The 15,251-nt window shown below is 39.5% G+C and overlaps 1 protein-coding gene across 1 annotated transcript; it reads right to left on the reverse strand.

The window, feature by feature from the left end:
* Positions 1-7,528: 7,528 nt before the first annotated feature.
* Positions 7,529-10,707, reverse strand: LOC121784202 (biotin carboxyl carrier protein of acetyl-CoA carboxylase 2, chloroplastic-like; the record flags this gene model as incomplete). The annotated part of the gene is made up of 7 exons (XM_042182369.1): positions 7,529-7,695; positions 7,939-8,004; positions 8,382-8,453; positions 8,708-9,014; positions 9,107-9,240; positions 9,362-9,415; positions 10,480-10,707. Coding segments are annotated over 7 exons (930 nt in total), but the record flags the coding sequence as incomplete, so codon positions are not given.
* Positions 10,708-15,251: the final 4,544 nt, after the last annotated feature.

Below are 15,251 nucleotides of genomic sequence, written 5' to 3' on the forward strand. Positions count from 1 at the left end.
CACCAGTAGCAAAGATGAACACGATCCGCGTACTGTTCTCTATTGCGGCAACGAAGAACTGGTCACTACATCAGTTTGATGTGACTAATGCGTTCTTGCACGGAGAGCTGACACGACCGATCTATATGGAAGCTCTACCAGGGTTCGATGAAGAGTTCAGAGTGGGAGAAGTGTGCAAACTCAAGAAGACGCTTTATGGTTTGAAACAGTCACCAAGAGCGTTGTTTGGAAGATTTACTGAAGTGATGAAGAAATATGGATACAAACAGAGTAACTCAGATCATACTTTGTTCATAAAAAGGAAAGAAAAGAAGATCACTTGTCTAATCATTTATGTGGACGATATGATCCTTATTGGGGATGATGAGGACGAGATCAAACAGTTGAGGGAGAACCTATTCACCGAGTTTGAGATGAAGGACCTGGGCCTATTGAAATACTTTCTAGGTATTGAAGTGATGAGATCGAAGAAGGGAATATTTATAAACCAGCGGAAGTATGTTCTGGACCTCTTGGCTGAAACAAGAATACTTGACTGTAAGCCTGCAGAGACCCCGATGATGCAGAACCACGGTCTGCGACTGACCGAAGGAGCTGAACTCACTCATCAAACAAGATACGAACGACTGGTGGGTAAGCTTATCTATTTCTCCCACACTTGACCTGATATTGCATACGCCGTGGGAGTAGTCAGTCAGTTCATGCACAAACCCCAAGTTGATCACTGGGAGGCAGTCTTAAGAATTGTGCACTATTTGAAGGGAACACCAGGACACGGGATCCTGTTCGAGAATCACGAAAACTTGGAAGTACATGGGTTTACAGATGCAGATTGGGCAGGAAACCCAAATGATCGGAAATCAACTGCAGGATACTTTACCTTCGTTGTAGGTAATCTGGTGACGTGGAGAAGCAAAAAACAGAAGGTGGTAGCTCTATCAAGTGCAGAAGCAGAATTTCGTGGGATCAAGAGTGGGATAATCGAGATACTGTGGCTAAAGAAGTTACTGACAGAGATTGGCTTGATGTCAAAGGAGCCGTGTAAGCTGTTTTGTGAAAATAAAGAAGCTATTAGTATATCCGAAAATCCGGTACAACACGATCGAACGAAGCATGTTGAAGTAGATCGACATTTCAGTTTTCTTTTAACACCGATGTGGGATAGTTACATGTTATTTTTCTAGTTTCAATTGCCAACAAAAAGAAAAACAAAATAATATATATATAAATCTAGCCTCTAACTTATATAATACCCTTTCTCATTCATCGATAATGGCCTCAATTCAGTTTTACTAGTTTTGGTATATGACTGTCCGTTATTTTAGTAACTTATTCCACTAGCATTTTCTTATAAAAATAAACAGAACTTGTATTTATTAAAGTAGGACACTTATTCATGAAGTGAGGGAGTAATGTGGATGACAAATAATGAATAGTTTTGGCCTAAAACAAGAATCATCCTATCTTCACCCTGAACGTAGGGCAAAATACAGTGGGCTGATTGAAAAGTGACCAAAACTTAAGTCCACTCTAAAACCAATTACGATCAGTGGTTGATTATTTAATAAGAAAGTGAGCACTCACATGTAAACATGAAAGTTGTCCTTGGTGATTTACATGTGCATGGCCAATACAAGGGCTGACCACAAAGGGCGTGATTAATCGGGCTGCGTGAGGTTGGTGGAGTTTTGCGGTTACAATGTCACAATGTGCAGGAAGCAACATCATTTGGAGTAATTTCATCGTACATACAAAATGTTTCATAAATGTTTCAAATTAGTACAAAGAGTTTAAAATTTATCGGAATCATCCAAAAGTTTCATTATTATTCTATCTTAATACATTCCGTTAAGTGCTAGCTTTGCAAAATGGGTGTGTCTCGAAAGCGCCGCAGCGATGGGCCGGGCCACAACTGGGCGTGTCCCGAGAGCGGGCAATGCCGGGCCGGACCGCAACTAGTCTCGGCCTCAGGCCGCTCCAGCTTCCCGGAGTGCGTCCCAGCCCCGTCCCCAACCCCCTAAAACACATCAGGCCATGGGCCGGGAGCCGGGTTCGGTCTAGCCCCCATAATGCTCTAAGAGCATCTCCAACCATTACCAAGCCGATTTTAGTATAAATGTCACACTAAAATATGTATTTTGCTCCAACCATTTACACTAGGCATGCACACTGTTCAAAAACCGCCGGTTTCGGTTCGAAATCGGCGGTTCACAGTTCAACATTTTCATGAACCGGAACCGGGCCGCCAAGGCTTCCGGGAGGTTCAAAACCGTCGGTTCGGCGGTTTGTAATTTTTTTTTGCATTTTCTTATTTATTTATCTATGAAATATGCGTAGACAAAATTCAAAAAATCACAATGAAAATTGCAATTTTATTGAGATTACAAGTTACAACAATTACAAATCACAAAAAAGACTTGAAGTTCTGAACAATAAATTTATAGGTATATATACTCTTAGTCGGCGAAGGAGATGTTTCTACATAACTAAATTGGGGACACCTTTAGCAATTCAACCTTAAATGTTGAGTTTAGTCTAACAATCAACAATTATAGTAGAATTGTCAAAAGTTTCCCGGAGCCTTATAGAGAAATCTATTTAACCGACTAGAGTATATACAAATACAATTATTTAATTGTATTTGCATATTTTTAAAGTAGAAACAAATGAAAAAAAAATAAAGGAAAAAGGACTTAGAGTTCAACTTAAATTTAAAATTTAAGTTGAGGTGCCTACGTATCCTCAATGCTCATTTACATTAGGGAATCAAAGCCCACATAGTTCTCTTACCTTACTTACCTATTTGGCTTGGCCGGCGGTTGGCGGTTGGGTTGGTCTACGATTCATCCCCGGTGAAGTCTTCTTGTGATTTCTCCTGACGATCATCCCAATCATTTTCTTGCTCTCTGACGTCAGTTTTGACCCAATCATCAAGTAACATCACAACTTTCATATTTTTCGCGGAGAGCTTACTTCTTGATTCATCCAACACACGTGATCCAACATTGAAAGCGGACTAGACGGCGACAGTGGAAGCCGGAACCGAAAAAATCTCCTTGGCCATTGACGCAAGTATAGGAAAATCTTTCTCGTGTGTTCCCCACCAATCGAGGATGTCGATTTGGGCGGAAGGAGTAGAACCTTCATCACCAAAGGAAAAGAGTGAATCAAAATATAAATCTAACTCACTTACCATACCTAAGGTCGACCTTCCGCCGGTGCTATAGCTGTATAGGTCGGCTAATTGGGATTGCGCGTCGGGGTCATCATAATCAGTTTGAAATGCAGGGCCTAAATTATGTTGTTGAGGAGGGGTATGTCTTCTGACTTGGTGGGTACTGTTATACTTGGTTTCATATTCGGTATAGAGAGCACGCAAGTTAAACTCGAAGGTTTGTTGGACAATTGACCGGTCTGGGAGGTTTATTTGAAATGTTTCGGTTAGGTTTACTCCCCATTGGTCATCGGAATCCGCTTGCAATGCTTGAAGTGGACCAAGATCAATAGAACCCAAATTGTTATAATAAAAATCTATAATCTTGGAGGTACCGGCTAATTTTGATTTTGGATCCAAGACCTTTGTAATGAAAAACACAGTTGGAATCTCACTGAAATACTTAAGCCATTTGTCAATCATATAATATAAAACACACATCAATTTAGGAGAAGAGCAAGCATTTTTCATCACAGTTTTAAAACCAAGTGATATATATATACATGCAATGCTCTAAAACACGAACAACAGTGCAATAATAAACACCCGATAATTCAACAGTCACATTTTCGAAATATTTGAACAATTTAAATAAACTCACACTATGATCCCAACAACTATGCGACATATATAAATCAGAAGCGGGATAGGTTCTAAAAAAATCACACAAAGAATCTTTATGCGTCAAAGTAGAATTCAGACAATCATATGTCGAATTCCATCTATGAGACATATAGATTAGCATATTCTCGTGTCACTCTTAGTCGATTTGAAGGCCTCTCTAAGAATTAGGTGCACCGTGTGCATTGTGTGTGTGCGCGCATTTGTGCAAATGTGTGTATAGATGCACTATGTATGCGGTGTGCATTAAATGTGTGAATTGTGTGCATGCGTTATGTGTGTGAAATAATGTGTGCGAAGACATCCAATTTTATTGCTATTTTGGAATTCTAAATATGTATACTTCGAACAGAGTAGATCTTGAAGGAGAAAACATTTCCCCGTCGACGATTTCTTCTTCATTTTCTGGAGATCTATTGGATCCGACATTTCCTTCGCTAAATAGTTTTCATAGTGTCGATTCTTCCATGGAAATATTCATCTCCATAGATCAAGAAGTATTCCCCGAATTGTCACTCTGAGCCATGAATGCAAAGAATTTGAAACAATTAGAGGTATACATGATTCAGAAAATGATAAATGAATAATTTAATCGAAATCCGTACAAACATTCTTAGGATGGTGATGGTAGAAGTGGTGAGGTTCAATCTCCTTCATGACCTTAGTCAGTAGAGATTTAGAACCCACCTTTTTCTACAGGTAGAATTCGATGAGCTCTTCGTCGGTTGGATCGAATCGCCAACCGGCCGGCAGCCTGATCTCTTCCTCCATAACTGAACTCTCCCTCCTAACAATGACAATGTTGATTTAGTTTAGTCACTAAGAGCCCGTTCGGTACACGAAATTGGAATTTAATTTTTAAATCATTTTTTGGTAAAAATAAAATAATTGATCATAAAATAAAATTTGAAGAAATTCTACACACGCACGACACACATTGCAAACACTTCACATTTTGTTTGTAGGTGCACCGTGTGCATTGTGTGTGTGCGCGCATTTGTGCAAATGTTTGTATAGATGCACTATGTATGCGGTGCGTGTTAAATGTGTGAATTGTGTGCATGCATTATATGTGTCTGAAATGTGTGCAAAGACGTCCAATTTTATAACTATTTTAGAATTTTAATATATATACTTCGACGATTACTTCTTCATTTTCTAGAGATCTACTGTATCCGACATTTCCTTCGCTAACTAGTTTTCATAGTGTCGATTCTTCTATGGAAATATTCATCTCCATGGATCAAGAAGTATTCCCCAAATAGTCGCTCCGAGCCATGAATGCAAAGAATTCGAAACAATTAGAGGTATATATGATTCAAAAAAAGATAAATGAATGAATTAATCGAAATCCGTACAAACATTCTTAGGATGGTGATGGTATAAGTGGTGAGCATCAATCTCCTTCATGACCTTAGCTAGTAGAGATTCAGAACCCACCTTTTCGACAGGTACAATTCGATGAGCTCTTCGTCGGTTGGATCGAATCGCCAACCGGCCGGCAGCCTGATCTCTTACTCCATAACTGAACTCTCCCTCCTAACAACGGCAATGTTGATTTAGTTTAGTCACTAAGAGCCCGTTCGGTACACGAAATTGGAATTTAATTTCCAAATCATTTTTGGTAAAAATAAAATAATTGATCATAAAATGAAATTTTAAGAAATTCTACACACGCACGACACACATTGCACACACTTCACATCTTGTTTGTAGGTGCACCGTGTGCATTGTGTGTGCGCTCGCATTTGTGCAAATGTGTGTATAGATGCACTATGTATGCGGTGTGGGTTAAATGTGTGAATTGTGTGCATGCGCTATATGTGTGTGAAATGTGTGCAAAGACGTCCAATTTTATTGCTATTTTGGAATTCTAAATATGTATACTTCGAATATAGTAGATCTTGAAGGAGAAAACATTTCCATTCTCGTTGACGATTTCTTCTTCATTTTCTGGAGATCTACTGAATCCGACATTTCCTTCGCTAACTAGTTTTCATAGCGTCGATTCTTCCATGGAAATATTCATCTCCATGGATCAAGAAGTATTCCCCAAATAGTCGCTCCGAGCCATGAATGCAAAGAATTCGAAACAATTAGAGGTATATATGATTTGGCATATGATAAATGATTGAATTAATCAAAATCCGCACCAACTTTCTTAGGATGGTGATGGTAGAAGTGGTGACTGGTGAGCATCAATCTCCTTCATGACCTTATCCAGTAGAGATTCCGAACCCACCTTTTTCGACATGTACAGTTCGATGAGCTCTTCGTCGGTTGGATCGAATCGCCAACCGGCCGGCGGCCTGATTTCTTCCTCCATAACTGAACTCTCCCTCCTAACAACGGCAATGTTGATTTAGTTTAGTCACTAAGAGCCCGTTCGGTACACGAAATTGGAATTTAATATCCAAATCATTTTTTGGTAAAAATAAAATAATCGATCATAAAATGAAATTTGAAGAAATTCTATACACGCACGACACACATTGCACACACTTCACATTTTGGTTGTAGGTGCACCGTGTGCATTGTGTGTGTGCGCGCATTTGTGCAAATGTGTGTATAGATGCGCTATGTATGCTGTGTGTGTTAAATGTGTGAATTGTGTGCATGTGCTGCATGTGTGTGAAATGTGTGCGAAGACGTCCAATTTTATTGCTATTTTGGAATTCTAAATATGTATAATTCGAATAGAGTCGATCTTGAAGGAGAAAACATTTTGTGTTTGCAGGGTGTGTGTGTATGTGCTTTGTGTGCTGTGTGTGAAATGTTTGTTGTGTGCGTGCACTATGTGTGTGTGAAATGTTTTCGAATGTGTCCAATTTCATAGCTATTTTAGAATTCTAAATATCTACTACGAGTATAGTAGATCTTGAAGGCGAAAAAATTTCCATTCTCATCGACAATTTCCTCCTCTTTTCCAAGAGATCTCCATGATCCATCATTGCCTTTTCAGACTAGTTTCATCTTGTTGATTCTTTCGTGGAAATATTCGTCTCCATGAATCAAGAGATACTCTTCCAATAGATGTTCTGAGCCATAAACTGCACATAATTGAAAATGATTAAAGGCATATATGATTCTAAATATGATAAATGAATGAATGAATCGAAATCCGCACCAAGATTCTTTGAAGGGTGTTTGTAAAAGTGGTGAGCATCTATCTCCTACATGACCTTAGATGGGAGAGATTCTAAGCCCACTTTTTTCAACAGATTTGATTCAATCAACTCTTCACCGGACGGATCAAAATGCCAACCGGACGACATCTTGATTTCTTCCTCCACAGCTGAATTCTCCTTCCAAACCATGGCCATCTTAATTCAATTTAGTCACTAGGAGTCCGTCCGGTTGCTGAATTGAATTTGAAATAGTTTTATTCTAATTCAATTCGAAATCATTTGTTTAGTAAAAAATGAAGTAATTGATATGAAATTGAATTTGAAAAATTTGTGTACACAAACTGCACACACTGAATAAACACACTACACATTTGTGAATGAAAATCTATATTGTAAATAAGAATATAGAATCATTTTCCGCTCTTAGATTGAATGTCTAACTTATTCAACAAAACTTATGTGAGCTCTCTTTCATATAAAAGTGAATATTTGTAGGTAACCATCCAAATGAATTTTAATCTGCAACGTAGTGATTTGTGTGCGCAAAAATATTATTATTTGAAGATTATAAATTAACACCAGAATTACTAAACATCATTACAGCAAGAACAGCATTGTCCTAATTTCAGTGTACATTTCAAGAAGACAAATAAATCTCACACTTCAGAGCTTTAATTGTGGTTTTTCATGAGAGGTGCACTTGGTTCTTCTTGGCTCGATTATAAATAAAGGCTGCAAAGGAAAAAAAATTTAATTATAAGAAAGAGATAGCAGGTCTGAGGAATATATATGATGTTTGAGATTCACATATCGACTATATCCTAATTGATGCATCATTCTATCATACTTGAAGGACATATGATCCGTTCGACATCAAAGCTGTTTTAGCATTGGATTATCAGCTTCCCATGCAACCACACGGTACAAATTTCAAAATGGAGTTGCGAGTAACAGTCGACAAAGAAAACAGCTTACCATATCCAAGCTGACGGGTTTCCCATCATCTACAAGAATCTCAACTACAGTGCCAGAGTGATCAGCCTGAAAGAAAAAATAAAGATATCCCGAGGTTATTTGTATCTAAGAATGTCATATAGAAAGAAAGTAATGAAACAAAGTTGAGCATATTTCAGAAGAAATTGAATTGAATATCTGAACAAAATCATAAAGCTGTCCCATTTAATTTTTAATACTCCATTTTTCTAGAGTTTCATCATTGCTACAACATTTTAGGTAATATAGAATCAACAATCTCAAGGAGCTTAACCATAAGCTTTCAGAAATTCCCTCAAGCTGAACCACAGAATTGGAGCATTTCATGTAATTCGAATTTTAAACTATTTATCTAGACATGTATCCACCATGTAAATAAGAACATAGAAACACGAATAAATGCTATGCAAGAGATTAAAGCTCACCTCAATATCATTCATCAGTTTCATAGCCTCGATGATGCATATTACTTGTCCCTTTTGCACCTTATCCCCAACCTAGAAAATCAAGGAAAACAAAAGGAAAATAGACAATCACGTAGAAGCTAAAAACCAGAGCATGCATCAGATAAAATTAAAATGGTCTAAACTGTTTTTCCTATGTAGATAAAACTTTAGTTATATAAAAGATATAGAAAATTGGGAAAGTCCTCCTACATCGAGCTCACACCAAATAAGATATATGAAAAATAGACACTATCATTATATCTGGAAAATTATTTTCATGTATACATTCATGATTTCATGCAAACCTTCACAAAAGGTGGTTCACCAGGAGCTGGAGAACGATAGAAGTTTCCAGCCATTGGGCATTTCAATGGGGGATGTGATGACGTTGGTTTTGTTGGTGCAGGTGCTGAAGTGGGAGATGACGGTCTAGAGGACACAGATTCCGGAGCAGGAGTGCTTGGTGGTAGTGCAGACTGGTATGTAGGAGGTGGTATGAGGTAAACAGGATCTGGACTTGATGACTGTGGCAGTGCTTCCTTTTTCCGGATAAGGATTTCAATATCCAATTGTTTAAGCTGCAACTCTGCAATATCTTTTGAATCCACAAGCCTGACCATGCGAGGAAAAGGAAAAGGAAGGAAAAGTTTTAATACAGATTGACTGAGAAAGTGACCAGATTCTATGCAATTTGGTTTACATACTTGACAAGATCTGACACTCGGTTCATAAAAGTTGAAATAGAGGATGCATCTGGAACTTCATCTTGCTTTTCAGATTCTAGGATAGGCACTATCTCTAGAGCTGGAGTAGCATTTGGAACCTTTTCGACCACAGCCTGATTAAAGTAGGAAAAATCTCAGCTATATCCTTCAAGTCAAGGAAACTCAGGTATAGGAGAATTGAAAGCAAACGAAGAAAATGAAAACAAGTTATACCATCATCACCATTCGTCTTACCTGACTAAGCTGAGCACAGACCTTAAAGGCATCTGATTGGCTGCGGCTACATCCCTACAAAAAGGGAGGAAGCTTATCGCCGTTATCCACTAATTAAACATCATTGTTTCTATCTTCTCTAAACTGCAAGTCGGCAACATTCTGTGCCTTTCCACATCCAAACACTTTAAAAGACATGAAATACTGAGAGCAACCCAAGTCTTTCTGTCTCCAGCTGAAGATATGTCGAATTGAACAAAATCTAAAAACTGGGACCGTGGGACATTATCACATCCTATATTCATTCACTAACTGTTTTTTATTCCATTTGAAAATCAGTGGTTCGAAATTAAACTAAAGTACGATATTCATGATACTAATTACCACCAAACCAAGAAATGAACTTATTCATTTTTTGAGAAATACATTAACCATCAATTGGCATAAATGATACATCTGTGACGAGATCGCAAGTTTGCTAGGTAAAACCGAAGATGCCTAACAGAAATCTTAATGTGTTCTCTGAACAGCTGCTCTGAGATTGGCAACATCTTTCGAATTTTCGTACAGTCTTGATATATCACTTCATAATAAGGCTTGCAAATTCAGTCACTGAGTAAAGTCTTTCACTGGAACTAATGGAATAACAGGAATGTGTTAATTGTGGGCTACTACATGAACTTATTTTGAATTTGAGAATGTCTATTACTGCATCAAGAGAAACTTAATGACTTCACTGCTGTATGGAGACTGATGGTTAGCACGACACCTTCTCCTTGTCGTTGTGTTGTCATATTCATATGAAATAGATATATACTGTCTATATCACACATGCCAGTTCTCACCAACTTAACTCACCTTTATGTTAAATTACATTTACTCTCAAAGACATTTAAGCATCGAAAGTCTAGGTAACTAATACACATGATAATGCGATAACAACACATGATTTAAATTGCCATATCCATATGAATGGCTTGCAATAAAGAACCAGAGTGGAATTGAAATTCAAGTTGACAGTTCAACCAAACTAGAGTGCTACTCAATCCAATCTACAAAACTGCGTCCATACATGTCACTTGCAAAAATGAACTAAATAGCTACAGAAAGCAAGTTTTTCAGTACTAAACAAAAATTACCTGAAACTGAGCTGTTGTTGTCAATGCAGGAGTTGATCTGCAATCCGATCGAGGAAAGGAAGCAATAAAGTGCCGTCTCTGAGCCGGCTGCGATGAAGCAGCCAGGAGAGGCGAACCTTCGGGCCTTGGACGCTGAAAGAAGACATTGATTAATACTATTATTGCTTCAGCAACAAAAGTAAACGATGAATCAACGTAGAAAGAAGGAATGTAATTGCAATCGTAGATGTGAATCCGATGGAAAATATGGAAGAATTAGATAGGCAGGAAGTAGGCGATAGGAATGAAGTGCGACTAGGAGAAGAAACGATGTCTGTGTGTGTGTGTTAGAGAGAGAGAGAGAAGGCGATGCGGTCGAGGGGCAAAGGCGTCGTTTTCATGTGGCCGATTTTCCCTCCAAAAGGCCGTTTCGTTGTGGTTGTTTAACCAATCAACATTTTAATAATCATAAAATATAATCATATTTTCTCATTTTGGATTATTCATTAAAATTAGTTTCATCTATTTATAAAAAAAATCTAAGAATTTCATATTTCAATAATATTTCTATAATCACTTTTTCTATGTCTACCATTATTTACCAATTTTGCATAGGAGAGGTAGTAGTTTGGAGTGTTGTACATGAATATGCATTTCCCTCCGTGCTATTTTGAAGTAGTAACGGTGCAACAACAGCCTCAAATTTTCTCGCTTGACTTGTAGAAAAGATTAACTACTGCGACCAAAAATAAATCTCATACTATATCTGTAGTCAAATCTCTTCCAGAAGAATGGAGACGTATTTCCAATAACAAAAAAAATGATTGCATTCTTATTGATTATACTATAAAAGAAACCGCAGCCAAATGATGGACTGCTGAAAAATAACCTACTAGTATATTCTATTTTCAGTATAATTTATGTCAAAATAATGTTCAGTCTTCACCACATTACAGTGTATGATTTCCTTGCTTGCCATTTCATCCTCTTTGTTGTGTTTACTTCCTCAAGCATCCATATGAGCTCATTTGCTTTAAGCACTCATTTTTCAATTTATTCATTGCATCTGAGTATTACTACAGACCAAAGAGATGAATTCATACTTGACCAAATGTAGAGCTGCATATGTTGTTTTGCCTATACATGACCAGAGAGAGTTAATTGTGATAAATGCAACCAAAAAGTGTATTAACATGAATGTAGATGTGGTTTACTAACCTTACCTCTCCTTAATTTGGTTTTCCAAATAATCACTTCAGACAGTTCTGGAAGAATCGAACTCCCTGTTCCCAAAATTATTGTGATCAAATATACAACTCACACAAGCACTAAAATAGGCATATTAGAGTACCTGCAGTGCAAAAACAATGTCTGCTCTGTCAACATTTAATGTCACTCTTCTTAGCTTATACTCTCTTGATTGTCCAAGTTTAAGAATTCCCTGCAATTTCAAATTTTTTATTCCCATGAGATTAAGAACATATGAAATATTCAGACATAGCCAGGTAGAATGCTGTGTTTGCATGGTCATGAATAACATGAGTATATTTTACCTGGTCGTCTAGCACCCTGCACATACTTGAGAGCTCCAAAATGCCAACTGGAGGGATCATAGTCGATTTACACACATCCACGTAATATTTATTCAACTGCAGCAGTATAATGAGTGGCATTTAATCCCAACGTTGGAAAGATTTATATTGGCAGAGGATGATCTGGGGAAATGGCTCTCATTAAAAAAGCATATGAATATACGTAGTATAAGAAAAGTGTAAACTATTAAGATTGATGAGTAGTAACATTTTATCAAATTATTTATGCCTGATGATTTAGCGAATTTTTTATGGGAATAAATGCAAGTAATAAATGAAGATCACAACACTGAGAATTACGTGGTTCGATTTACTGAGGTAAATCTACGTCCACGGGAAGAATAGAGGGCAAATTTGTATTGCTTGATCTAGCTTACAGATTACAATACTGATTTGCTATATAAGATTCAGGATCTAGAGAACTTAACCTTAGTCTATCTGATCTAAGTTCTATTTATACATTCGAACTAAGATCGTGGTTTGCAGTCCTGGTAGGGGGGTTGATAACTGCTTAATACCACTAAATAGATCGTGGGTGTAATGGAGGTCGTGGAGATCCTGCATGGGTCCACTATCTCCTTGTTCGGTCGAATACTGAGACCGAACTGCTGAACTTTGCCGATCAGCTTTTGCCGATCTGAGAGTTGAGCTCGATTGGTCGGCTTTTACCGAGCTATAGGCTGTGACCGAACTCTTTGGTTGTGCCGAACTGATACTCTTTCTTGGGTTTTGGGCTGGTGGGCCGTCACTGCTATTGGGCTCGCAATTATTGTTTAGTTGTTTAGTTCGTATCCCATCACCACCCCCCCCCCCCCCGAAAAGCGAAGTGAATCACTTCGGCATTTTGGATAAGTGTAAGGGGGAGGCTGACGTCAGGGGACGTGCTCTGCACGTGTCTGCATTAAATGTGACAGCAAATCCGGCCAGAGAATCCAGAAAAAGTGGGATTTGAAACGGTGCGACGAATTTGAAAAATATTTCCTTTCTTCATCATTGGAACACTTTGGCGATTATTTCTTCTGCATTCTCTCTCTTTTTCGTAAAATTTTCTTCCGCTTCTTCAAGAATTTCTTCAGAGACTTTCGACCATCAAAGAGTAAGAATCATGTCTTCTTCTTCTGAAACTGTTTCTGAATCAGGTAGTGGTAGGAAGGGGGGTAAGGGATCTTCTGGCTGGAAAAAGTCCGGGGAGAAGACGGTAGAATATTTTCACAGCATTTTGAGTAAGGATACTGTGATATCCTTACACAGAAAATATTTTCTTCCTGGGGGGTTAGTGGTGATTCCCGACGACACTCATAGGGCTAACTCGCCGCCGGAGGGTTATGCCACCGTTTACGAAGCCTGCTTAGAATGCGGGCTTCGTTTCCCTCTTCCCCCCGCCTTTGTAGAGCTTCTTGATTTTTTCCAACTTCCTTTAGGTCAGGTGACTCCAAATTCTTGGAGGCACTTATCGGCCTTTGCTGCCAAGCTGCGTAGACTAGAAAAGGATCTGTCTCTGAGGGCAATCCTTAATTTCTTTCAGTTTAAGAGAAAGGGATCCTGGTTTTACTTGATCCCTTTACAGCCCTTTAGAGCCTTCTGTAAAACCAAATGGCCGATGTGGAAAAATCGCTTCTTTTTTTACAATAGGACAGCGGCTCCGGACTTTTCCTGGAGAGGGCCGAAGTCCGTAATTCCTCATCCTCGGGTAGAACCGTTGGACGAGCTCGAGGGCGGGCTCAATAAGATTCCCATGATTAGGAAACAGTATTTGGAATCTGAGCTCGTCAAGGGTGACTTCGTGTTCGACTCCTCGTCTTCGGACGAAGAGACTGAGGGTGAGGATTTCTTTTTTATGCTTTACTGCTTTAGCGGCGAAAACTAACTTTGTTTTCTTGCTTTTTGGCAGTGAACATGCTAAGCAGGCTTGGTCGCAAATCCTCCGAATCAAAGGAGCCGGAGAAACAGAAAACCACCAGCTCGGCGTCTGATGCCGAGAAGAATCCGAAGAGGCAGAAGACCTCTTCGAGTCAGTCTTCGGATCCAAAAAAGCCGGGATCGACCTCGGCAAGGGGGAAGGCGAAGACTCAGAAACCCCCAAAAGCGCCAGAGAGAGACATTGTCCAGGGGGGTTATGGATCAGGAGTGGTTACGGCCACTTCGGAACATATCTCTGAGCCCTTTTTATGGCCAAAGGACTTTGTAGAGGTGAATTTTCTTCTTGATTTTCTGGCTTTGCTTCTTTCCTATATTTTTTTTGTGGACCCTCTGTTGACTTTTTCCTTTTTCCATTTTCAGAGGAACAATATGCTCTGCAAACTCGTCACAGTTGAACTCTCTAAAGCGTCCAGCGATTATGATGAGATGCAGAGGAATTTGAATGCTGCTCGTCACCAGGCCGAACAGGCTCGGGCAGACTTTGAGAGGGCAAGGGCCGCTATGATCTCGGCTCAGGATGAAGCCCAGCGTGCCAAAGACCAGCTCATCATCCAGAGGGAGGCGGCTGCCGTGGTTGCTCAGGGGGAGGCTCTCCGTGTTTACACGGAGAAACTCTTTTTGAGCAATCAATTTTCGGCCCTTATCGGTGATCTGCTGAAATTGATGACCGATAATGTTGAGCAGGAACCCGAAGTCGTCTTGCCGCTGTACGGCCGAGAGATTGCAGCGCGTCTCCAGAGTCTGCCGCTCCTTGAGGAGCTTGCATCTTCATCGGTCCTGCTTTCTGCTGAACGAGTCCGTAATTGCCGTGCTGACCGTGACGAGAACATGGAGGCCATCTTTGCCTCCTTGGGGCCTGTTTCACCCGCTTCAATTTTCAAAGAAGAGGGTGAGCAGGAAAATGAGGCCGGCAAGGAGACCGAGCAGAAGGATGAGCAGACCGGCGACGGGCACGCCGAGCAAGAGGTGCAGCAGATCGGCGATGGGGGCGCCGAGCAGGAGGGAGGGAGGAGGGAGGCTGAGGCTGAGACCGAGGTCGACAAGGAGAAAGAAGCTGAAACCCACAGGGAAGCCGGAGACGAAACTGGCGAAGTATGATTTCGTCTCCCTTCTCTTAGTTTAGTTTCTTTCTTTCTATTTGTAAAATGGCCTTGAAGCCCTCCTTGTGTAACTTTTTTCCTGTGAATGAAAAAAATTCTTCTTTCTACACTCGTGTCTTCCTTATAGCTCTTCTTAATCTCTTTTACCCCTATTGTGGTTTACTGCCTGCTCGGTAAACTG

This window comes from Salvia splendens, chromosome 21 (assembly GCF_004379255.2).
Source record: "Salvia splendens isolate huo1 chromosome 21, SspV2, whole genome shotgun sequence".
Taxonomy (NCBI): Eukaryota; Viridiplantae; Streptophyta; class Magnoliopsida; order Lamiales; family Lamiaceae; genus Salvia; species Salvia splendens.